Source organism: Phoenix dactylifera, chromosome 1 (assembly GCF_009389715.1).
Source record: "Phoenix dactylifera cultivar Barhee BC4 chromosome 1, palm_55x_up_171113_PBpolish2nd_filt_p, whole genome shotgun sequence".
NCBI classification, from domain to species: domain Eukaryota; kingdom Viridiplantae; phylum Streptophyta; class Magnoliopsida; order Arecales; family Arecaceae; genus Phoenix; species Phoenix dactylifera.
In genome coordinates, this window is record NC_052392.1 from 23049971 (window position 1) to 23076219 (window position 26249).

The 26249-nt window shown below is 46.5% G+C and overlaps 1 protein-coding gene and 1 long non-coding RNA gene across 2 annotated transcripts; one reads left to right on the top strand and one right to left on the bottom strand.

Moving 5' to 3' along the window:
* Positions 1 to 758: 758 nt before the first annotated feature.
* Positions 759 to 9211, bottom strand: LOC103717041 (tropinone reductase-like 3). The gene is made up of 6 exons (XM_008805272.4): positions 9005 to 9211; positions 8774 to 8890; positions 4428 to 4562; positions 4224 to 4349; positions 1471 to 1572; positions 759 to 1076 (listed from the first exon to the last, which is right to left on the bottom strand). Exons 1-6 carry the CDS (start codon positions 9134 to 9136, stop codon positions 927 to 929), a joined length of 762 nt encoding a protein of 253 aa, XP_008803494.1. The 5' UTR covers positions 9137 to 9211; the 3' UTR covers positions 759 to 926.
* Positions 9212 to 10860: 1649 nt separating this feature from the next.
* Positions 10861 to 25836, top strand: LOC120111906. The gene is made up of 2 exons (XR_005513317.1): positions 10861 to 11458; positions 24846 to 25836. It is a non-coding gene; the product is annotated as an uncharacterized LOC120111906 (long non-coding RNA).
* The last annotated feature ends 413 nt before the right edge of the window (positions 25837 to 26249 follow it).

A 26249-nucleotide genomic window follows, 5' to 3' on the forward strand; every position in this document is an offset into this window, starting at 1 on the left:
GGGAACAGGAATAGATGAGCTAAGAAAAACGAGCTCCAAGGAGCTAGCGTAGCTGGGTTGAGGATTTAGCTCAGAAAGAGTGGCCTAATAGTTCAGCTCCATGTTTTAAACCAACCAAACACAAAATATTGGCGTGAAAGATAGCTCGAGCCTCACATTCTGCATGAGGATGTGAAACCGTTCAGCATTCACAATATATCTAATTTCTCAAGCTGACTGATATGGGAAAAGAGCTCCGAATATTAGATATAACCCTAATCCAGTTGGGCCAGTCACTTCAGATCCTTTGAATCTAAAAAAAGCATGATAGATGGCAAACAGGAAGGGTTAATAATTTGATGCAATAATTGCACATAATTGTTTTAGATTTTCTGCTGTTTCCCTTAAAAATTGGGACATAAATTCCGTTGTCATGCAATGACACTTCCATCTTAAAGAATTTCAGAAAGGAAAAGGCTATAAATCACTCACTGCTGATCGCCACTCAGTTCACAGGGTATGCGGAAGTCTCCGATTGGCTGAGTGCAGGTGGAGCCCGACTGACACCACTGACCCACCAACCATGTTTAGCCCCAATCCCTCACTACCACATCCCAGGTGAAATGGGCAGTGATCATTAGCCCGTGAGTAGAGGAGCATTCTTTGAGAAACCCAAGGCAACTCAATACTCTATAAAGATGGTATCGCTTGTGTGTAGTAAATTAAAACCCTACAAGGCACAAATGGACGATATTAAAATGATTAAATCGTCCAAAATATGCTAGAAGAGGGCTATGACAGCGACTTACTTAAACCCTGTGAAATGACATTTATTAGCTAGACTTTGGGACATACGGAACGTAGATTTATCTTTTTTTCAGGAAAGAAAAGAAGTCTGAAGAACAGCAAATATAACTGATCACAACAAAGCCGGAGCTTCAGAGGGATTAGAGTCTTGAAGGCGTCCCTCCAGCAACCACGAGGGTTTCCCCAGAGATGTATGATGCATCATCAGATGCTAGAAAGGCAGCAGCTGCAGCCATGTCTTCTGTTGTCCCCAGCCTCTTAAGCAAAGTTTGTTCCTCAAGTGTTTTTCTCTGCAGATATACTTCTCATTTAGCATATGGTAGATCAGCAATAAAAGGAGAAATATTTTTGGGAAACTGACTAATGATTCTACGCAATGAAATTGATGCTAAAACTGGGTTATTTAACATTCATTCTCAGTTGTGCATATACTCTGAAACACATTCAAGAAGAGGTTTGCACTAAATGTGGAGCCACTATTTGCAAGTATGAGACTTTTGCAAAAGATTAGTGCAGACAATGGATCATAATGGTTTCCTAATCCATCATCTAGAAAGCACTAAGGCATTTATCATCTATGTATTTCTTCTTTAAACATCTGTAATATGTGGACAGAAATGACAAACAGTGCAATAACATTAAGACCTAAAAATAGAGAAAAATACATATGCTCAGAATACTTACAATGGTTTCATCTCTTGTGAGGAAATCAGCAAAATGCGTGGGCACAAATCCTGGAGCTACACAGTTAACACGGGTGTCTGGACTCATCTCAGCTGCAAGGGCCTGGAAGTGAACATATAAAAAAATATTAACACATACTGCAGGAGGGTGTATATGAGCTAAACTGTTATATAGTGCTACATCCATCATTTTTGACTAGATTGATAGCAAGTATGAGGGATCAAATGAATTGCAGATTACATGACAGCAGCTACAGGCAAATATGGCTCTACTTATCTACTATAATAGATATAGTTTTCATGAGGGAAAATATGTAATTGTACTCTTCTAACAAACAAATGCATAATTCAAATATGTTTCAGCATATTTATAATGTTAAAACATTTTAATGAAGGAGATGCTTACTATTGCAAGAGAGCCTACCGGTTAATTAATTCTATAACAAATAAGAAACATACAAGACATAAAAATGTTACCTTGCAGTTAGTCAAAACCAATACCAAGCTAGTAATCTACCAAACAGGTGCAAGCTACCGGTGTTTTATATATTTTATATCATGCACATCACTGCTACTAAGACTTCTTACTCTCAAAGGAGGTTAGCTCATTTTCAGTTCTGCTTAGGCATGTACAAGAGAAAAATCTAGCCAAAAACTAAGTAGATCATTTAGGATGAGACTAGGAGAACCCTCTCATGAATAAAAACACCAGTTCAATATAAAGACCCCATCACTCCCAACTGTTGACATCATGCATTGCTTCCACTCCTACATTTAAAGAAAAAAAGAAAGTGTAGGAGTTGGTTTTAGAAGAAAATAGAAGATACATAATACATATGGAGCACTGCATAAAGATCATGCATAAGGAATTAGTATGGAAGATATCAAACATCCCAAAAAAGACAAACAAGGAGAATGCTATCAAATAAACCTCCTGTCTTTGATTTTCATAGGAAAGATCATCTTTATCCCATTCACACACAAGTGCATGAATATCTCCTTGTGGTTCCTTACTTTTTTAATAGACTTTGCAGGCCATAACCTAGGTAGCCATATCGTCTACTTAGATCCTGTAATTGCCTGGTTTGGAAATTTGGTAGCAATAGGTCCAGAATACACCTTAAAAATCGGAAATCTCAAAGACCCACAAGCAAGAAAAAAGAAAATTTAATTAGTTTATTGGTGCGTTCTTCTTACCTGGTAAGAATCATCTCTTAAGATGGGATATTTTCAAGGAAAAGCAGAATGTTATAGGAATATATAAGGGCACAGCAACACCTTATTTTATCTCATTTGATATTTAGAACCTCCAACCACAACTACCAGAAATATAATTAAGAATGCAAAGAACAAGGAACATGACATCCTTATTCTCCATCAATTTATCAAATATATCACATTTTCCCTTCTTCCAACTCTAAAATAACCTCTTGTCTTTATTAAGTTCATCTCCTTGAGATTATTCATTAAGCTCAAAAACATTATGTCAAGAATTTACCTTTATATTCACTTTACTTACCCATGCTAATAGCTAAAATTGTTCAGTTGTTACGGGGAAAAAACCCTTCCATATTCAGTATTAAGAAAAAAAAACATTCATCTAGCAAAGTTTTTAACAGTAAAACACCTGTCCCTCTTGCTTAATCCTGCACATCTTACCTCATCTTTGCAGGTTATAGTAGCATGAAACTTCTATGGTGGCGCAACCACTTTAGAAACTCTCAAGAAACTCACGCCAACACTCACTTCCTAAGTGTTTCTTATTTTAACTCTTTTCAAGAAATCCTCTTCACCACACCTGCGCCTGCAACTGATCTCGCTCGAAAAATCCTCTTTACCACACCTGCGCCTGCAACTGCTCTCACTTCAGGTAACTAGTGCACAGCTCCTCCAGCATGACTCCATTCATATTACCATTGTAGCAGTCTTAGCATAGACTGGCAAATCCATCCACACCAAGTTTACGATTAAAGAGGAAAATTACAGCGAAATCTATACAAATTGAGTGCTAATCTTTCTCTCAATATTTCCATTACCTAGCCACCATTTTAAATCCTCAGTAACCCATTTCAGTTTTCATCTGACAAATCTAATAATACTCTAATATCAACCTCATCAAAAGAATAAAGAATTTTATGTATCAGACAGGTTTACCATGTGGAAAGCCAACATATCTCAAAGCAAGAAAGATAGTACAATTTCTCAGAAAGCCACTTAACTTTGGAATGCAATGCAAGAATTGGAGATAGCAGCTATGGTCTACCAGCTCTTACCCATGACAATCAGATTTACCAATATTTTCTTCTTATACATGTACTAGAACTTCTATAATATGTTTGAAAAAACAAAAAAAGTAAAATATCTCCTTATAATAGACACATTGGATATCAATAGGTACCATTTAGTGAAAAGTGAAATGATATAATCAACCGATATGGTCTGGCTGAATTTGTCTCCTTCATTAGCAAGCATTCTTTAAACGTATGGAATATCTAAATATTGTCTTCTGAATGATAGGTGAACCTCAAACATACCTGCTTTATAGGAAAACAGGAACATTTTTTTTGTGATAACTTAAAAAAACTTAGTACTCACCAATAACACTATTTTCATAGGGTCAGCACTATATGCTTTTGTTTTTATTATGGGAAGTGATCATCAATTGGATAGTAAACTGTAGAATTTATTAAATAATCATTCTAACATGCAGTATAACATTAGCTAGAGGCAACACCCATGTGAGAAGATAAATACCTTAGTCAGTCCCAGAAGAGCTGTCTTTGTAACGCCATACATGGCTAGTGCAGCTTGTGGATGATATCCTGCAATAGATGATATAAGGATGACTGATGATCCCTTACGCAAGTGTGATACAGCATCCTGCAACACAAATCCAGGTAAAAGTTTAAAACAATGACTGCAGAATTAAAAATAAAACATTGTTAGTATGTGACGTACCTGCAACAGAAGGATTGCAGCCTTCACATTTATCTCCCAAAGTTTATCAAGAACTGATTCTTTCGTATCCAATATGCTATCTGCTGTTGGATTAGCAGCAGCATTGGAAACAACTATATCTATATGCCCATATTTCTGCAATGAAAACAATTATAGATTTCATTACCATAACATTTATGAGAAATTTGATCCAGCATTATCAAGCCAGAAATAGACTTGACGAGAGAAGAAAGCCTAATGCCTACTCACCAAAGGCCTGAAGTGCTGGTACATATATCAAATATGCAGCACATATAGATTTCAGGATTTTCTGGAAGTGCAAACTGAAAAGATCTAAGTGTATGCAGATTGCAGAACAAAAAACAGAGGTGAAAAACATGGAAAATATGGAAGGCACGGACCTTTAATCTTTCTCCACATTTTTAGAAGGAGTCGTCCAAGGTGCTCTGTTGTGAAGTGACGAGTTCATTTTTGGTTGGTGTTTGGAAAGATGACTCCTCCTGAACTATTTGTCCATTCGTGAAACTATGCTGATGTCTAAGGTTTCCTAAGCACTTCTTAGGTTTCCTTTTGTTTCTTTTTTTAAGTAGAATATGATGTCTATGCACGAATACATCATTTTGGGGCTTGGGATAGCTCTATTTACAATTTTGAAGCAGAGTTCATCTTGGGGGTAAGGTTTTTGAATCCACAGCTCTCAATCTTCAAAAAACAAGAAAGAGACTAATGAAGTGAAGGGATTGGATTCTGAGGCGTATGATAATTCCAGCATTTTCTAATTACTTGGAACATCAATGAAATCAATTGCAGCCCTTGAATTATGAAAAATATTGGATTTCATCATAAAATAAGTTTATATTTATTTTAAAATTATTATATTATGTTGCATGGCCCTTACTTGGCCACCAGGTTAGTCCTTTTTAATCACTTGTCCATCAAAATAGTTGGCCCACAAATAATTTATGCTCCAAGTTATCTTTTATTTATCTGGTTCCTTAGCATCTGAGTCAAGGTAGGCTGTAAATATTGTGTTATGGGATGGCTAAGGAGGATAGTCTAAAGTATGTATTGTATGAGTTTGTGTTGTTAAGGAAGAAAGTTGTTTCTTTCCTCTTAATCCTCTGTTGTCTTCCTCTCATTCCCTCCTCTCTCGTCTTCTTTCTCTACTATTTTCTACTCTCTTCTTCAATCCGTGAGTTTTCTCATGTGTCAAGTCCATACACGCATAAGCAGGCCATCCCCCTAAGTTATCCTACATCAATTTGGTATCAAAGCAAAAAGATCCTGCATATATTCTTTCTTTTCTTTACATTTTTGTTCTTCCCTGATATTTTTCATCATGTCATCAAATAGTGAACTATGTTTCAAGCTCGAGTTTCTTCATCAAAACATAAGGAAGGACTCTGGGTTTATGTGCAATGATTTGGTATCAATTTACACCAGGTTAGTAACTCTCACAATGTTTTGGTGTTAATGCCTGCCAGGTTGCAAGCGGTGGCAACAACTTTAGATGTTAGACAATGCCTTCAAGCATGGTCATCTTCTCTAGCTTTAAATCATCAATGACCTACAAAGCAAATTCGTGTAGTGCTGTGCAAGTCCAAGTACATGAAGCAACTCCAATAAAAAGTCCTGCAATCGAAAATCCACTGAACAAGGATGTTGTTATTGAAGCTAGGTCTATCAACGATCTTGTAAATGGTGAACCTTCACATCAGAAGCTTGCAATTGAACATACATCATGTCCAAAGAATACGATTCAGAAGCATGCAAACATCGAAGAATCAGTGGCAATTTTCAAATAACAAAGACATGGATGGCAATCTTTCAAGGATTGTGATCATATCACAACATTTTGAAGATCCATTTCATGTTGATTTTATGGATTCATAAAAGCACACCATCAATCAAATGATCAAAAATCTTCATGGTTGAAGATCCAAGAGCACCAAAACAAACCGCTGAAGATACAATCATAAGAAAATTTTATGTTGGCCTCCATTATCAAGTCTTGAAGATTCAAAGGTGGACTAAATGTCAAAGGGACATCAAGATCTCAAGGACGAGATTCACACAGCAGAAGCAAATGATGAAGTCAAGGGCTCGGATCGTGAGGCACAATTTCTCTTATGATCATTTGAGCCCTCATCCAATTGCTTGGAGCACCAATGGATTCATTTGCAGCCCTTAAATTATAAACAGTCCGCATTTCATCATAAAATAAGTTTGTATTTGTTTTAAAATTAGTAGGTTACTTGGCACTTAAGCAACTTAAATATTAAATTACTTGGCCACCAAGTTAGTCTTTTCTTAATCACTTGTTCTTAAAAATACTTGGCCCACAAGTAACTTGGCCTAAAAGTTACCTTTATTTTCTTTGGTCTCTAAGTATCTAAGTCAAGGTAGGCTAAAAATATAGTGTATGGGATAACTAAGGAGGACAACCTTGAATCATGTAATATATTTCTGTTGTCATGAAAGACAGTTGTTTCTTTCCTCTGATCCCTCTCTTGTCTTCCTCTCACTCCCACCTCTCTTTCTCTTTATTATCTTCTTTTCTATACTCTTCTCTACTCTCTCTTCTCTCTATCTAGGATTTTTCCTTGTGCATTAGGCCCATGTACGCATAAGCAGGCTATGTCCCTGAGTTGTCCTGCATTGGAGAGAATCTGGACCAAGCTTAAGTTGTTTGTTCCTGCAACCAAAACCTCCTATACCTCCACAGAAGACTAGAAAGTTTTACTGCAGCATTATGAAATATGGAGGAACCACTTCATACAGTAAGTTAATTTTCCATAAATCTTGTATGATATCTATATCCATATTATTCATACTGGTCTTATTATTTCAGAATGCCATGCTTATGCATGAATAAGATTGCTAAGCTATGCTCAATGCACAAGACCCTCATGAGTTTGAAGTGAGAGGTAGCACTACTTGCAGTCAACAACAATAATAGGTTGACTCATCAAGTTGACCCATTACTCGATCAAGACATTTCGACTCAGCTACCTAGTGGACTGACTCAGTGTGCGAAACAGATCTGGGCATAAATAGCAAGAATTTTGAATGATTCAGTCAAATCTGCCACTTCACAAGTCACTTTCCACTGAACTAGTTTACTTAGCTCTTAATGTCAGTTTTCACAAGTTCAAATAAGCTCCATGACCTGGCAACATCACAATTTGTTCATGGGTCACTCAGTACTAGAACAACGCACTGCATTGTTCTTACAAAATCTTGTGCCTCTCTTTAAAGAAAATTTAGAGAAAGATAGAAACAAGTAGGGTACATTGTCAAAACTAGGGGTGCCATAATTAATGATTTAATGATATGCAAGGCCAGAAAACTGTAGAACCGAAAGCAACATGCTGGAACGAGAAATCCTGACTTTCCCTCTGTATTATTCTTGAATCTCAACTGCACCATCATTTTTAAAACAACTTTTCAAGTAATACAAGAGGAACATTTTACACCATCAACTGATGATTCTATTCCTTCATCAAAACTATTAGGTAATTTAGGCTTGTTTTCCCAGCTTAAGTTTCAAAGTTCCCAATATTTCAATCAATATTTATGTTATCCCCAATTTCTTTAGAGCCAAGTCAGAGTAACAGATCTGTTGCAGATTTGATTGCTATCCAGTCCGGATGCAATTGACTTGTCAAAGATTTACTCCATACATCTTGACTTGCATGCTTTTGTGGCCAAAATATTTTGCACTCATTTCTCTTAGATGTTCCTTACACACACACACACATATATATATATACACACACACACGTACATATACACATATATATATACACACATACATATACACACACATATATATATATACACGTACATATACACATATACATATATATATATATACACGACATAGATATATATTCAAAATTTCAAATAGGATGTGAACAAAATCACGACTTAACCATTTGATTAGGTCGGCCCACATGATTCAAGAAATTTGGACAATCTGAGTTGAGCCGGAGACATGGGTTTTCCAAGACTAATACTTCAAAATCCAATAAAAATCCTTTCCTAATATGCTGAACTCAAATATTCCATCCCAAATCGATATAATCAGCAACTACACTGGATGAGAGTGCAGATCGAACCATGTAAAAAAGCATGACTATTAACAACTCCAAATAGGCAAGAACCAAGCGAAGCATTAACTATGACCAATACCCCAACATAAAAAATTACCCTAATTTGCAATCCAAGAAACATAAACCCTCACAAAACTTCACACCTTTAGATCAATTATACAAAAAGGTCACAACTTTGAGGGGAAAAGATCCATTTTCTTGCGAATTAACCAAAAGCAAAGGATCTGTCACCTGAACGGTCTTGTCGATGAGGTCCTTTCTTTGCCGGGGATTTGAGACATGGCAGACGACCCCGGTCACCTCAATTCCCTTCGACCGGAGTTTCTCGACCGCCTCATCCACGTTCTTCTGCTAGCCCACAACAAGAACCACAGATAGATAAGAAAGATAATTAGCCGAAGATGGAACAAATCGCCACAACTTATACGAAAAAAGAAGAAGAGAGGAGACGAGAGAAGTGACCTGCTTTCGAGAGGAGACGACGACGGAAGCGCCCTCGAGGCCGAAGCGCTCGGCGATGGCGAAGCCGATCCCCTGGGTCGAGGCTGTCACGATCGCCACCTTGCCCTCCAGTCTCCTCGCTTTCACCTCCATCTCTCTCGCGCGCGCGCGGCCGGGAAGGAGAGGGACGAAGGACGATCCGTAGCCCAGGAGTTGTGCTGCTCCGGCCCGACTCCTAACTCCTTAAAAAGTAGATTCTAGCCGTCGGATCTATGCTATGATCCCGCGGTCTGTGCATCGCTTGCTCCGCCCGTTCTTGGATCGTGGCACTTGGGCTTTGGTATTTGGATATTCCCAGCCGAGAGACCGAAGTGGGCCAAATCATCCGGCCCACAACGTTCGGAACTCTTTCCCCGAAAATTAGGTGATTAACATTAAGATAATTAGTTATAAAATTCTTGTTTAAGAGTGATCTCAGATATTTGTGGATTTCTTGGTGCAGTGAAAAGTTTTGAATGACTTCAGTAGGTTGGTGTAAATCCCAACTTCTGTTCAAACAAAGTCAGATCCAAACCCGAAAACCGCCTAAAATATTAGGGTTAGGATTTGCTAAACTTTGATTCCTTTATAGGGACTAGATATAATGCACACGCCGATTCGCATAGGGCTACCACTAAAGATTTAGAACATATATCGAAGACTTTAACTTGGAATAAATACAAATATATCTTTCTTATAAGATTATTGAAATTTAGTTAGTTTATTATATTTTTAATCTAGATAAGTTTCATTATAGCTATTAATTCATGATTTTGGACATGGAAATCTTATCATGCATATAGTTCACTAAACCTTTGGATATTGAACTCATCAAAGTCCAACAATGTTGAAAACCTTTTTTTTTTAATAGAGTTTTGGCATGGTTTAAACATCCGAGAGAGACATAACTAACAAGAATCATTAGAAACTGAAAAATTACAAAATTCAGCAACTTTTGTATATTGTGTAAAAATTCAGTAATATGACATAGAGCTTGAAAACGACAAACGGGGAATCTTTCCCACCTGTAAAAATGCTACCGTTAGGAGTCCTCGGCATTTAGCATAAAAGGGGACAATTTCACCAACAAAGAATTGGTGATCTTATTATACTCCAATATAACACCTCTGGAGGGTCACATATTGGCAGATCGATTACAACTCCATACAGGTAACAAAAAAGAAGATCACCAAAATATACCTTACATTCCTCAGCATTTACCACGTATGGAACAAAAAGGATTTTACCCAGAGATTTTTACAAATATTGATCATCCCTAAAAATCATCTTTTGCCGCACGGACCTGTTGTTTTTTTTACCACCAACTTCTGAACAATTCCCTGAAAATTTGAAATTGAAAAGCGAATCAGTTCCAAAAAAATAAATGGCTCATGTAGCCCATGGATTATCATCGTCCATAAAAAATACTTCCATGCCATAAAAAATAATTGGTGTTGCTCTAACGGCGTTTAAATCAGAAGGTGTCACAAAGGATTGCAAGGGAGTCACAATTGAGGGCTCGTTTGGTTCGTGGAAAGCATTTTTTCTTCTAAAAATATGATTCCTGAAAAGCAGATTTTTAGAAAGAGAATGCCTGGAAAAGTACTTTTGGTATGTTTGGTTGACCATTAGAAAGTGACAGATTTATAGAGTACTTATATTTGGTTGACCATCAACTTTTCTGAAAAAGTTATGTATAATTCCTATTATACTCTTAATAAAAATTAGGTCTTTAATGCCTCTTTAATGCTGAAGGGCTTTTTAAAAAAAAATAAAAAACTAGATGATTCCCGGCTCATGGAAAAGTAACCTTTCCATGTTGATGAGAAAGACTTTTCCATGAAATGTGGGAATCATATTTCCATGGGAATACAACTTTTCTATCTCTCTCTTTTGAAAACTCCAATCAAACAAGAGGCATATCATTACTTTCCTATTGACCACACTTTCCCTCCTTATATTCTTGCAAACCAAACGAGCCCTGAGAACCATGTGCTCGTCCTTGACCCATTCGGAAAAGTCGGGCCACCTTTAACCCACCCTACAGGTACATCTAAATCTTTCGACCTATCTTATCTTGTGCGATGTAGAGTTAGACTGGATGGGTTGATTCTAGTAAAATTGCAAAAAAATTTCGAGATATATCAAATAAATAGAATAATAAAATATTAAATTTTAGAATTTAACAAAAATTTTAAGATACAGACCATAGCAAACCAAATATTCAACAATAATACAAACAACAAATAAAGTATTATTATTTATAAAATCAAAAAATACCTTGAACTAAGAAAATCAAATGGCTGTGTCATTAGCCACCTTCGCTCCCAAACCACTGCAGGTTTGGTTTTTTATATGCATCCATGTCTCTCCGGCTCTAAATGGGTCAATAAAATCTGCCTTATTAGAATCATATAGGATCAAGTATCCAACTGGGTAGTGTTGCTGGAAATTGGACCCGGGGGCCACCGTGAAGCCGGGGAAGGAGGAGCTCCGCTGCTGCAGGGGGCGGACGGCGGTGCGCCGGCTGGCTGCGTCCTCCGCTGCGGGGGGGTGTGCAAGTCCTGCAAAGAAAACCGGTGGCCGGGCTCCCCGGCGCCGGCCCTCCGATGCCTAAGTCAGAGGGGGCAAGTATGTGGAGAGAGCAGGGGAGAGAGTATGTGGAGAAGACAAAGAGAATCTCGTGTTCAATTGTGTCTGTGCTGTTTTCTTCCTTTTTTCCCCGGTCTAGGAGGGTTCTCTCCAGCTCCGGGTTTTTTCTCTGGTTTTTGGTCCTCTCTCCCTTTTCCCTCCAAGTTTCCTTTTATAGGAGGATTTTTGTTACCTGGGAGGTGACAGGAGGTTTGTCCTGTTTTGTAATAATTGGGCACCATGTGGCCCATTAATGGCGTAATCGAGAACGGGACCGGATCAGACCAGAATCAGGGAGTTGTCACGGTCGATCGGACCTGTTGGAGTGGTTGAACCGCCGGCTGCGGTGGGCCTGGGGTCCGTGGATGGTAAGTGCATTTATTACCGAATGAACCGGCGGTCAGGGAGAGCCATACGTTCTGATGGTTCAGTGATCCGGAGATCGTCTTGGGCCGTGTTCATTAAATGCCTGAGTGCATCGGAGACTTGAGGGAGTCTCATGCATTAATGGCAGGTCGTGCCGAACGCCTGAGGAGATCTTATGCCTTGATGGCTTGGAGATAGTGGCAGGTCGCAAGCCGTAGGAGTTGTCAAGTCCCTTGGACTTTAGGCGGAGGTTGAACATTTGGTTAAGGCATCGGCTCGGCAAGGGTGCCGAGCCGAGCTGATCGCCCAATGGGGCGCCCTGTGGCGGGGCTGCTTTGAGTACTCCTGGTCGGCGCCCTTTAGGCGAGCACCTTCTAGCAGAGCGCCTCGGCGCTGTCTTTGGTCGGCACTTTCTAACCGAGCAGCTTATTTTGGTTGGGCACCTCTTGGCGCGCACTCTGGTCGGTGCCTTCTAGTCGAGCGCCTTCCTGGTCGGCATCCTTTGGCCGAGCAGCTTTCTGGTCGGCGATCTTTGGCCGAGCAGCTCTCCGTTCGGCACTCTTTGGCCGAGCAACTTTCCGGCTGGCGCTTTTCGGCCGAGCAGCTCTCTGGTCGGCACTCTCTGACCGAGCAGCTTTCCGGTCGGCGCTCTTTGGCTGAGCGCCTCCGTGGATGTATGACTTGGGGTTTTTCCCCCAACACTACCCCCCGACTTCCGAGTTCCAGTTGGCTACCAGCTGGAGCGCGGGAAGTAGCTTTAGTTGGGTCATTACGAATTCCGAAAATTTCGATTTACTGCGCGTTTTGAATTATCGGAAGCTTCGAGGTGCCTTTAATAGGCGGCGTCTTTTCCTTCCCGAAAAGCCTCATTATTGGGACACTTTTTGCGAAGCGTCCTCGCGTCGTGGGCTCATGATGGGGCCGCACGATCTTCGATTGCGGACGCCTTTCCGCACGATCCGATGGGGCGCTTCGATGTTCGAAGCGCTAGCCCTAATTAAATGCGTCGTTCTGTCTTTTAGACCGACACGCGTTATCATCTAACCGGGACGCAGCGTTTTCTTCGCTGATCCGGGCCGTTGGGGAGGTCTATATAAACTCTCCCCCGGCCCCCTGTCCTCTTTCTATTGCTTTCTGCTTCCAGCTTTCTATTCTTCCAGTCTTCCTCAGACCGAAGTCCTTTTTCTCCGGCATCTTCCCCAGGTCCCCCTTCTTTTTGACTTCCCTCTCTTGCAATGGGTTCTTTGCCTAGTGAAGTAGTGTCCACCATGAGTGTCCTGGAGGTCGAGATGACCGAAGAGTGGTTTTTCCCTCTTCACGGGTTCCGTTTGGAACCCGCCAGGCGAAGGGATCGGGTAACCGATCCTCCGGTAGGCTGGATTGGAGTGCACTCGGAGTCACTCTGGGCCGGCCTCCGATTTCCTCTTCACGGCTTTGTGAATGAGTTGCTGGCGGTATGCCAGTTGGTTCCGGCGCAACTCACTCCAAACGCTTGGAGGGCAGTGATGGGTTTCCTGTCACTGTGTTTACTACAGGGGATTCCTACCTCTGTCAACGTCTTCCGGCGACTTTTTATTTTCAAGTCGAACCCGGGAGACGGGGAGTGGCTCTACATCGCCCTCCGGGTGGGTTGGCCACTTTTTCATGGTGCCCCCTCATCCATTCATGGTTGGAAGGAGAAATTCTTCTTCCTGGGTTCTGAACGGTCCTGGGGGTTTGACCCCAGGTGGAGGCCGGCCCAACTTAAATCCATCAACAGGCTCCCCCAGCTTTCTCCGCGTGAGCAGGAGATCTTCGATACCATCCGCAGCCTTGGGGACGGGATTTTGCTGAACGGCCTCATTAGCGAGGACGCCCTGGTGAACGTGGGCTTGAGCTCGGCACGTCCTCAGGGTAAGGATAGTTACAGCAACTTCTTATTTCCTTATTGTTCTAATGTTCTAATTTTGCTTATCTTTGCAGACATCGCAAAAATGGTGACCAAGAGCGAAGTCCTTTACGCCCGCTTCCAGAAGAGGGCGGCCGAACTCTCAGGAGAACCGACCGAGCCGAGGAAGAAAGCAAAGACCTCGGCGAAGACCTCGACGACCACAACAGTTGAGGCGCGCGCTTCTCGCCCCGTGCGCCCTGAGGCTGGTCGGGGAGAGGGCGTGGGCTCTGGCGGAGCCACGATGGCACTTCCATGTCCGGTGCCGATTTCGCAAGTCACTGGTCGGCGGGAAGCTCCAAATTCCGACCAGGGAGGGAGGACCTCAACAGATCTGGCGCTCGCACGCCCCACCTCTACCACGCAGCGGTCCGGTCAGCCGTCTACTCGACCCCAATTCCCCAGCTCTGAGCCGGGGAATAGCCAAGAAGCAACGGGGTCGGCCGCACCCAGGCCAGCTGAGGCCGGCCTGGCGGGTTCTTCGGGTCCTCAGGAGCGGGTGCCTTACGCTCCTGGATGGGCTGTTTTCGAGGGCGACTCGGCCCTCGATAATGCACAAGTGGCGCGCGAAGTTCTTCGGGTCGCGCTGCTCCCGGCCGACCAGGCCAAAATTCGGTCCATGAACTACGGCGAGTTCATGGACTCTGCTATTTGCTCTTCCATCCGAGTAAGTCAGCTTTTATCTCTGTGCAAATTTGTGTTTCGGCTTAAAACTGTTTCTTACATGTCCCTCTTGCAGCGCCTCCACGAGACCGAGACGATGATTCACATCATCCAGGACTATCGGGACCGGGCCCGAAGGCAGCAAAGGGGGCGCGAGGAGGCCGAAACAAAGTTCCTCGCGTCTGAGGCCGAGCAGAAAGTGCTTCAAGCGAAGCTAGGGGCGGCCGAAGACGAGGTTCGGACTCTGGTCGCCGAACTTGAAGAGGAGAAGGGCGCGCACTCTTTGACTATGTCTGAAGTGCGCGCCGCGGAGGCCCGCCGGACGGAGGCCGAATCGTCGCTCGCTATACGCGAGCAGGAGGTGGGGGAGGCTCGAATAAAGGTCCGAGATCTCGAGATCCGTCTACTTGACGTGCAATCTCTGCTCGCGGATCGCGAAAGAGAAATAAAGATTTTGGAGCGGAAGGCCGCCTACCACGAGGCTCGAGAGAAGGAGGCCCGGGAGCAGGCCCAGGACGCCGTCAAGCTCTTCCGCGAATCGGAAGAGTTTCGCGACTTGATGGAAGAGGAAGGCGTCAATGGTCTCATCCAGGGCTTCAAGGACTTCCGCAATCAGTTGCGGCGACTTCTCCCAGATTTCGACCTTAGCCTGCTTCAACCAGGCGCTGGGGTCGAAAACCCAGAAGCGGAGGCGGAGGTAGAGATTCCAACCTCTGGTGGGACCGACCAGGAGGGTCAAGCTGAAGAAGGCGAGATCGCTCTCGAGGTCACCGAGGCAGCTCCCAAAGCCACCGTGGGGGCCTCGGCCGCAGAAAAGCCAACTGTTCCTGAAGTCGCCGGGCCTGAGCCCTTGGTGTAGTTTTCCCCTTTTTCCTATCTTCTTTTTCTTTTTTGTAAGCCGGAGCGGCCTCTATACTTTGTTAAGGCCGGGTCCGAGCTCTTGTACTAGGCCTCCAGGCTTTTTGAAATGAATATTCATTTGTGTGGAAACTTGTCTATTGTAGTTTAAGTTTCTCTGCTCGGATCTGTTTTAGGTTCCGAGGATATGGGCTCTAGGGCCTGAGCTTTTCCCGCCACAGGGTTTTGAGTTAGAGTTTGGCTTGCCGAGCTCCATTGCTCGGTTCTTCGACTAATGGTGTAGCAACGCTTGTGCTTATACCAAGGGTTTGGGCTCGGAACGTTTTTCCGAGCCTAGTCCAGAATTCGACTAAGCCCTAGGGCGGTCGTTAGGACTTGGGACTTCTTAATGCGGCGAATTTCGAATCCGAGCCTCGGGTTGCCGGGGCGAACCGGATTCTTTTCTTACAAATAGACTGCATACCCGTCAGCCCTTGACGGGGATTCACCGGACTTGCAACAATGTGTCGGTGTCATGAGCATCCAATAATGGGTAATGTAAAAACATTAAATAAATGGGTACATTGTACCGTATGCGTCCTTGCGCCGAGGCGACTGAAGACGCTTCTCTGCTCGGACTCCGTTCTTCGAGGACGTCGGCAGAGAGATCCAATAATGGGTAATGTAAAAATATTAAATAAATGGGTACCTTGTACCGTATGCGTCCTTGCGCCGAGGCGACTGAAGACGCTTCTCTGCTCGGACTCCGTTCTTCGAGGACGTCGGCAGAGAAATCCAATAATGGGTAATGTAAAAACATTAAATAAATGGGTACCTTGTACCGTATGCGTCCTTGCGCCGAGGCGACTGAAGACGCTTCTCTGCTCGGACTCCGTTCTTCAAAGACGTCGGCAGAGAAATCCAATAATGGGTAATGTAAAAACATTAAATAAATGAGTACCTTGTACCGTATGCGTCCTTGCGCCGAGGCGACTGAAGACGCTTCTCTGCTCGGACTCCGTTCTTCGAGGACGTTGGCAGAGAAGTCCAATAATGGGTAATGTAAAAACATTAAATAAATGGGTACCTTGTACCGTATGCGTCCTTGCGCCGAGGCGACTGAAGACGCTTCTCTGCTCGGACTCCGTTCTTCGAGGACGTCGGCAGAGAAATCCAATAATGGGTAATGTAAAAACATTAAATAAATGGGTACCTTGTACCGTATGCGTCCTTGCGCCGAGGCGACTGAAGACGCTTCTCTGCTCGGACTCCGTTCTTCAAGGACGTCGGCAGAGAAATCCAATAATGGGTAATGTAAAAACATTAAATAAATGGGTACCTTGTACCGTATGCGTCCTTGCGCCGAGGCGACTGAAGACGCTTTTCTGCTCGGACTCCGTTCTTCGAGGACGTCGGCAGAGAAGTCCAATAATGGGTAATGTAAAAACATTAAATAAATGGGTACCTTGTACCGTATGCGTCCTTGCGCCGAGGCGACTGAAGACGCTTCTCTGCTCGGACTCCGTTCTTCAAGGACGTCGGCAGAGAAATCCAATAATGGGTAATGTAAAAATATTAAATAAATGGGTATCTTGTACCGTATGCGTCCTTGCGCCGAGGCGACTGAAGACGCTTCTCTGCTCGGACTCCGTTCTTCAAGGACGTCGGCAGAGAAATCCAATAATGGGTAATGTAAAAACATTAAATAAATGGGTACCTTGTACCGTATGCGTCCTTGCGCCGAGGCGACTGAAGACGCTTCTCTGCTCGGACTCCGTTCTTCAAGGACGTCGGCAGAGAAGTCCAATAATGGGTAATGTAAAAACATTAAATAAATGGGTACCTTGTACCGTATGCGTCCTTGCGCCGAGGCGACTGAAGACGCTTCTCTGCTCGGACTCCGTTCTTCGAGGACGTCGGCAGAGAAATCCAATAATAGGTAATGTCGGACTCGTTGGCTGAAGCCGATGGAGCACGAGCCGAGCTCGTCCGGTCAGAGAGGACCGCTAACTCATCTCGATGTCTCGAGCATCCCTATAGTTGGGGCATCCCGACGTCTCGGGGCATCCTGACCGTGGTCAGGGTAGGAGCACGAGCCGAGCTCGTCCGGTCAGAGAGGACCGCTAACTCATAGCCGTTGGAGCACGAACCGAGCTCGTCCGGTCAGAGAGGACCGCTACTCAATAATCGATGGAGCACGAGCCGAGCTCGTCCGGTCAGAGAGGACCGCTACTCAATAGTCGATGGAGCACGAGCCGAGCTCGTCCGGTCAGAGAGGACCGCTACTCAATAGTCGATGGAGCACGAGCCGAGCTCGTCCGGTCAGAGAGGACCGCTACTCATGTCTCGACGCCTCGAGCTTCCTGGTAACCGGGGCGTCCTGACGTCTCGGGGCATCCTGACCGTGGCCAGGGTAGGAGAACGAGCCGAGCTCGCTGATGGAGAGCGCACCATAAACTCATGGACATCTTCAGGGAGTCCACGCAGGTACTCCATCATCCCGAGGTATCAGGGCATCCCAACCGTGGTTAGGGAAGAAGAATAAACCTGATGCCATGGGATAATCAAGAAAATTGGTGAGCTCGGAATAAGTCCGCAAACCATCAGTTTATCGTGAAATGAAATTCATAGAGTGAAATTCATAGAATGGAATTTAATGGTTGAATAATGAGGGACCCCTTAGGGTTCTACTGGTGGTACACGCGGAGATTTTCAGAGCTCCAGCTCCGCGGAATGGGAGTCCCATTTAGAGACTCCAATTGATAAGTTCCGGGTCGGCGAATGCGCGTGACTCGGTATGGTCCCTCCCAATTCGGGGCCAGCTTCCCTCGCTCAGTTGGTCGGGAGGTTTCAGCTCTTCTTAGGACAAGATCCCCTGGTCTGAAAGATTTGACTTTGACCCTGGCGTTGTAGTACTGAGCTGTCTTTTGTTGGTACCTCGCCATACGCACTCGGGCGACCTCCCTGGTTTCCTCGATCAGGTCGAGGTTGCCTCTGAGCTGCGAAGAGTTGGAGCTAGCATCGTGGTGCTCGACTCTTGGAGAGGGGAGCCCAATCTCTAGTGGAATGACGGCCTCCGTCCCATATGTCAGGTTGAAGGGAGTCTCGCCGGTGGGGACGCGGAACGTAGTCCGGTAAGCCCACAGGACATTGTATAGGTCTTCGACCCATTGTCCTTTGGATTTGTCGAGCCTGGTTTTGAGACCCTGCAAAATAGTACGATTTGTTACCTCGGTTTCTCCGTTCGTCTGAGGATGCGCGACCGAGGTGAAGCGGTGGTCAATGCCAAGCTCGGAGCAGAACTCTCTGAAATGGATGTTGTCGAACTGGCGACCGTTGTCAGATAAGGATGCGGGGGAGCCCAAATCTGCAAATGATGGATTTCCAAACGAAATCCTACATCTTCTGCTCGGTGATCCGGGCGAGGGGCTCAGCTTCCACCCACTTGGTGAAGTAGTCGATGGAGACGACCAGGAACTTCCTTTGCCCGGTGGCCAGAGGAAATGGCCCGAGGATGTCAATTCCCCACTGGGCAAAAGGCCAAGGGGAGCTGATGGAAGTCAAAGGAGCCGAGGGCCGGCGCTGAACATTGGCGTTCCTTTGGCACCGGTCGCATCTTTGGACGAAATCCATAGCATCCTTCTGGAGTGTCGGCCAATAATATCCTTGGCGCAGAATTTTATGGGCCAAGGCTCGTCCTCCCAGATGATTTCCACAAATTCCTTCGTGGACTTCGCGCAGGGCATAATTAGCTTCCGTTGGGCGAAGGCATCTGAGAAGGGGAGAGGTGAAGGATTTCCGATAGAGCTTTTCCTCGTATAGTATGTATCGGGTGGCGAGGCGCTTGATTCGGCGAGCCTCTCGTACATCAGCAGGGAGGGTTTCGTCTTGCAGATAGTTGATGAGTTCATCCATCCAGCTTGGCTCGAGCTCGGTGCAGAGGGTCTGCTCGGGCTCGTCTGTGCTGGGCTTTTGGAGATATTCCAGGACTGCCTCTTTGGGAAGCTCGCTCATGCGAGAGGACGCCAGCTTTGATAGCTGGTCGGCCCTGAGATTCTCCGACCTGGCAATATGTTGAATGTGGAAAGAGTCCAAGGTCGAGGCGAGATCCCGTACCTTCTGGAGATACTTCTGCATGGTCGGGTCTCTAGCTTCGAAGTCGCCCACAATTTGGTTGACGACGAGCTGAGAATCACTGAAGGCCTTCAAGTCCGTCACTCCTAGCTCTTTGGCTAGCTTAAGCCCGGCGACGAGCGCTTCATACTCCGCCATATTATTGGAAGCAGGAAACTCGAGGCGCAGGGCCTGCTCGGCGACCACCCCCTCCGGGTTGGTGAGAATAAATCCTGCTCCACTACCCCCCGAGTTTGAAGAGCCATCGACATGTAGAGTCCATGTCAAACTTGGGGTCTGTTCCAACGGTGGCTCAGGTTCAGGCTCGACCTCATCTGGTATGGTGCACTCGGCTATGAAGTCTGCGAGTGCTTGTGCTTTGATCGCCGGTCTGGGCCGGTACTCAATGTCGAATTCTCCGAGCTCAATGGCCCATTTAGTGATCCGACCCGCACGATCTGATCTCTGCAGGATCTGCTTGATCGGCTGATCAGTCAGCACAGCCACTGTGTGAGCTTGGAAGTAGGGTCGGAGCCTCCGAGCTGAGATGACCAAAGCGTAGGCGGTCTTCTCAAGCTTGGAGTATCGGGTCTCAGCATCCCTTAAGACCCGGCTGGTGTAATACACCGGTTTCTGATGTTTCCCCTCCTCTCGGACCAGGACCGAGCTTACTGCTACAGGGGAGACAGCTAAATACAAGTAGATGAGCTCACCCTGTTGAGGCTTCGTGAGTAGGGGAGGGGAAGCCAGCAAGTGCTTGAGCTCTTCAAAAGATTGCTGGCACTCGTCCGACCACAAAAAGTTCTTCGGCATCTTGAGGGATGCAAAGAATGGAAGGCAGCGCTCGGCTGAGCGGGAGATAAACCTCCCGAGGGCTGCCCCTCGGCCCGTGAGCCGCTGTACCTCCTTGACCGTCCTGGGAGGCGTCATCCTTTGGAGGGCTCGGATCTTCTCTGGATTGGCCTCGATTCCTCGTTGTGTAATGATGAAGCCGAGAAATTTGCCGGAGGTGACCCCGAATGCACATTTAGCTGGGTTGAGCTTCATCTGGTACTTTCGGAGTGTGGAGAATGCTTCATTGAGGTCGGCTATGTGGTCTTGCGCCGCCTTGCTTTTCACCAGCATATCATCCACGTAGACCTCCATGTTTTGGCCTATTTGGTCTTTGAAGATCCGGCTGACCAGCCTTTGATAAGTCGCCCCGGCATTTTTTAGACCGAATGGCATCACTTTGTAGCAGTAGGTTCCCCCGTCGGTGATGAAGGCTGTCTTTTCCTCGTCTTCTGGCGCCATGCGGATCTGGTTATATCCGGAAAAGGCGTCCATGAATGCCAGCAGCTCGTGACCCGAGGTGGAGTCCACGAGCTGGTCAATGCTGGGAAGTGGAAAGCTGTCCTTCGGGCAGGCTTTATTCAGGTCGGTGTAGTCCACGCACATACGCCACTTTCCGCTAGCTTTTTTGACGAGGACCACATTGGCGAGCCATTCCGGGTAGGATATCTCCCGGATGAAACCGGCTTCAAGGAGCTTGCCGACCTCCTCGGCTGCTGCTCGTTGTCGTTCAGGGGCGGCGCCTCGCTTCTTTTGCCGCACGGGCTTGCAGGTCGGCTTCACCTGAAGTCGGTGGACCACGACCTCCGGGTCTATCCCCGGCATATCTACAGGCGACCAGGCGAAGACATCCATATTGTCCCGTAGGAAGTCGACGAGGCGACTCCTCTCGTTTTCGCCAAGGCCAGAGCCGATCTGCACGGTTAGCTCGGGAAAGTTCTCTCGTAAGGGAACTTGAATTAACAACTCACCAGGCTCTACCCGCTCTTTCTGGGGGTTGACCCGTGCCTCCATAACTTCAGTTGAGGGCTGTTCAGTCGTTGGGGCGGGCACCTCGGCTGGTCGTCTTGCCTCGTGGGTCGCTAGGTAGCATCGCCTTGCCACCATTTGGTCCCCTCGGACTTCACCGACTCCCTGGCTGGTGGGAAATCGCATCAGCAGGTGGTGAGTTGAGACCGCTGCTCGGAGGGCTTTGAGTCCTGGCCTTCCAAGGATGGCGTTGTAAACCGAGGGCAGGCGTATCACAAGGAAGCTCATACCCACGGTACTTTCACGAGGGGCGAGCCCGGCTGTGACCAGAAGGTCGATCTCGCCCTCTACTGGGACTGAATCCCCAGTGAATCCAACTAGCGGAGCATTCATCCTCCGTAGCTGTTCTTTTGTCATCCCCATTTTACAATAAGCATCAAAATACAAAACATTCGCCGAGCTTCCATTATCAACCAGGATGCGTTTTACATCAAATTTATTTATGATCATGGAGATGACCATGGCATCATCATGGGGAGTTTCGACTCCCTCTAGATCGTCATCTGAGAAGGAGATGGCTTCAGAGGTGCGTGGGCGCTTCGAGGAGGCTCCTTCCCCTGAGGCCTCCCCAGCCGAGGTCCCTCCTCGGATAGTGTTGATGACGCCGGCGATGGGCCTGTTGGCATTAGAACCTTCAGGCTGTGCTGCTCCTTCGGCTGGCTTCTTCCCTTCACGCCGGCCTTGTACAAACCGATCGAGCACCCCTCGGCGAATGAGTGCTTCGATCTCATTTCGGAGCTGATAACAATCCTCGGTATCATGGCCGTGATCCCGGTGAAAACGGCAATACTTCCGGAGATCACGCCGGATTCTGGTGTCTGGTTTTGGAGGGGGGAGCCGGATGCAATCCCGACTCTCAATCTCCATGAGGATTTCAGCCCGAGGAGCATTGAGGGGAGTATACTCTTCATACCTCCCTTCAGGTGCACGGACCTGCAGTGGGAACCTCGGGCGGAGTGACCTCTGCTGCGGCGGTCCTCTCAACCGGGGTGGACTTTTCGGGCGGGGCGGATTCTTAGCTCGTCGTGGAGACGGGCTTCTGGGTCGGCTGCGTTCCTCACGGCGCCTCTTCTTGGGGTTCTGCTCGGTCCCGCCCCGCCTGACGGCCACGGCTTCCTCAGCCTTGGCATACTTCCGGGCTCGAGCGAACATTTCTGTAAGGTCCGCTGGGAAATTCTTCTCAATCGAGAAGAGGAATCTGTAGGACCGGGCTCCAGTCTTCAGCGCTGACATGGCGATTGACTGGTCAAGCTCCCGGACTTCCCATGTTGCGGCGGTGAACCGGTCCAAGTACTCCTTGAAGGATTCTCCCTCCTTTTGTTTGATGTCAAGGAGGGAGTCAGATGTCCGCCGCTGGGGCTGGCTGGCGGCAAAGTTGCCAGCAAATTGTCTGCCGAGCTGCTCAAAGGAAGAGACAGTACTCGGCTTGAGACCGGTAAACCAAAGCCGGGCTGGTCCTCGGAGTGTCGCCGGGAAAGCCTTGCACATCATGGCTTCCGAGGCTCCTTGTAGGGCCATTAAGACCCGGTAACTCTCCAGGTGGTCAAAGGGATCTGCCTTGCCGTTGTAAGGCTCCACCTGGGGCATCTTGAACCGGAGGGGAACCGGTTCATCTTCAATCTCCTGGGAGAAGGGCGACTTCGTATTGAACTCGAAGTCGCCGTTACGTCCTGACTTCCTCCCGTGGAGTGCCTGGATTTAACGTTCCAGCCTCTCGACCTTCCGGTCGAGTTCATCGTTCTGGAGAATCGCTGCAGCGGTTCATTCGAGCGCAGGTTGCCCTGGAACCGACTCAGCTTCTGAAGGCTGTGGCCAACCTCCGTGGCCTCTGGCTGGGCGCTCTCTCCAGGGGGAGGCCTGGACTTGAGAGTCCTGACCTCGAAGAGGAAGCCCGCTTGTAGGGGGCTCCGGTTGAACTGGAGCCGGGGGAGGCGGTGCTGCTGGGATGCCCCTGGGTTGCAAGCTTTGGACGGCGGTAGCCAACGCCTGCACTTGCAGCACCAGGGCATCAAATTGTTCCGGTTGAACTTGAGGTGCTGGCTCAACCGGGGGTGGTGAGTTCCGAACGGAACATTCTGGGCTTGGTGGAGGACGTCGAGAGGCGTTGGAAGCCCCTTTGCTTCTTAGCTTCATGGTAGCGAACTCGGACCCTTCCTCTAGCGCCAACTGTTGCTGGAAATTGGACCCGGGGGCCACCGTGAAGCCGGGGAAGGAGGAGCTCCGCTGCTGCAGGGGGCGGACGGCGGTGCGCCGGCTGGCTGCGTCCTCCGCTGCGGGGGGGTGTGCAAGTCCTGCAAAGAAAACCGGTGGCCGGGCTCCCCGGCGCCGGCTCTCCGATGCCTAAGTCAGAGGGGGCAAGTATGTGGAGAGAGTAGGGGAGAGAGTATGTGGAGAAGACAAAGAGAATCTCGTGTTCAATTGTGTCTGTGCTGTTTTCTTCCTTTTTTCCCCGGTCTAGGAGGGTTCTCTCCAGCTCCGGGTTTTTTCTCTGGTTTTTGGTCCTCTCTCCCTTTTCCCTCCAGGTTTCCTTTTATAGGAGGATTTTTGTTACCTGGGAGGTGACAGGAGGTTTGTCCTGTTTTGTAATAATTGGGCACCATGTGGCCCATTAATGGCGTAATGGAGAACGGGACCGGATCAGACCGGAATCAGGGAGTTGTCACGGTCGATCGGACCTGTTGGAGTGGTTGAACCGCCGGCTGCGGTGGGCCTGGGGTCCGTGGATGGTAAGTGCATTTATTACCGAATGAACCGGCGGTCAGGGAGAGCCATACGTTCTGATGGTTCAGTGATCCGGAGATCGTCTTGGGCCGTGTTCATTAAATGCCTGAGTGCATCGGAGACTTGAGGGAGTCTCATGCATTAATGGCAGGTCGTGCCGAACGCCTGAGGAGATCTTATGCCTTGATGGCTTGGAGATAGTGGCAGGTCGCAAGCCGTAGGAGTTGTCAAGTCCCTTGGACTTTAGGCGGAGGTTGAACATTTGGTTAAGGCATCGGCTCGGCAAGGGTGCCGAGCCGAGCTGATCGCCCAATGGGGCGCCCTGTGGCGGGGCTGCTTTGAGTACTCCTGGTCGGCGCCCTTTAGGCGAGCACCTTCTAGCAGAGCGCCTCGGCGCTGTCTTTGGTCGGCACTTTCTAACCGAGCAGCTTATTTTGGTTGGGCACCTCTTGGCGCGCACTCTGGTCGGCGCCTTCTAGTCGAGCGCCTTCCTGGTCGGCATCCTTTGGCCGAGAAGCTTTCTGGTCGGCGATCTTTGGCCGAGCAGCTCTCCGTTCGGCACTCTTTGGCCGAGCAACTTTCCGGCTGGCGCTTTTCGGCCGAGCAGCTCTCTGGTCGGCACTCTCTGACCGAGCAGCTTTCCGGTCGGCGCTCTTTGGCTGAGCGCCTCCGTGGATGTATGACTTGGGGTTTTTCCCCCAACAGGTAGTATAAATTGCCACCCCTTCATCACTCGCAAGGCCATTTATCCTTGTAGAGAAAGGCATGGAGCTCCACCGAGGGAACACAGAGAGCTATGTTCCAAACAAAAACTCAAGAGCCTTGTTTGAGCTAGTCTCGAAATGCCGCTTACCAAGGCTAGTTCAAATGTTGCTCTACGGCGTCATATGTGCAGTATGTAATTCAAGGACCAAAATGTAGTTCAAACTAGAACTTCTAGCTAATTTTGTTTAAGTTTCATCCCATCTGCTGAGATTAGTTCAAATGTTTCTCTCTTTCAACTAATCGCATCGCTTAATATTAAGAGGAACCAAGCACCCCTTCCTTGTTTTGACTGAACTTGAACACGCTACCATTAGTATTTAATTTTTAGTCCTACACATATTTATATGAGATTTACACATGCCTGCATTTATATTGCACACACAAATAATAACTCTTGTATACAATTATATTGCCCATGCATACAGTTATACTATCCCTGTATACACTTGTACATGCGTGCGCAGAGTTATCTATAACTGTGTATATATTGGGATATAATTATATACAATTGCTAGGGACTTAAAACTAAAGAAAATTTGAAACTTGAGATGGATGTTAAAGTCCCCGACAGCAGGTATTAAAAGTTGCAGTCCGGTCAAAGGTGAGACTCAAAATATGAATTAAGAAGTCTTAAAGTGTAAAGTGTTAGGAAAGACCCCTTCACTAGATGAAAAGTTTCCTATCTTTGTGTGAGTAGAATGAGAATACCACAATAATTAATCAATGTAAGAACCACCAAAAAAACAAACCACAAGAAAGAGACAAGAATTTTTAGGTGGAAAAACCTCCAATATGAGGGGAAAAAACCACCGGACCTAAGTCCACCACAAACCTCCACTATCAACAATAATGGGCTTACAAAGTATCTTCTCTAGGCTAAGCTAGAGGATCACATACATCAAGGATCTCTTCCTTGGATCACAAACAAAGAGTTTATATGAAAAAGAGTTTAGGCTCCAATAATAAAATGAGAACAATCTCACCGAGTGTAGGTTTGCACAAGGTTCTTCTTCCTCTTGAAATGCCTTGAATAAGATCTTCACCTCCTCCTTGAGATGGATTCCACAAGCACTTCTCCCAAGACGGCTACCCACTTTTTTTTCTTCTCATCCACCCTCTAATAGAATAATTAACCCTAACCCCTCTTTTCCCTCTTTTTGTTTCCTTTTTTTTTCTTTTTTTTATTTAAATTGCTGGGTCCCACCTCACATAAGGTGGGACTCGGCCAACAATTCTCCCCCTCCCATCTTATGTGAGAGGCTCCACCAAGCTTGCCTTAAGCATACAAATATCATGCTTCTTCTTAAGCAAAATTTTAGTCATCATATCCGACCCATTCTCATC

Bases quoted from the DNA above. Each gene is read 5' to 3' on its own strand.
- LOC103717041 (XM_008805272.4), bottom strand. From the start codon at position 9,136: ATGGAGGTGAAAGCGAGGAGACTGGAGGGCAAGGTGGCGATCGTGACA. The intron at 1,573-4,223 runs GTATTTATCTTC...GTTCACTTCCAG, and splicing joins CTCTTCTGGGACTGACTAAG to GCCCTTGCAGCTGAGATGAG. The intron at 1,077-1,470 runs GTAAGTATTCTG...GTATATCTGCAG, and splicing joins TCACAAGAGATGAAACCATT to AGAAAAACACTTGAGGAACA.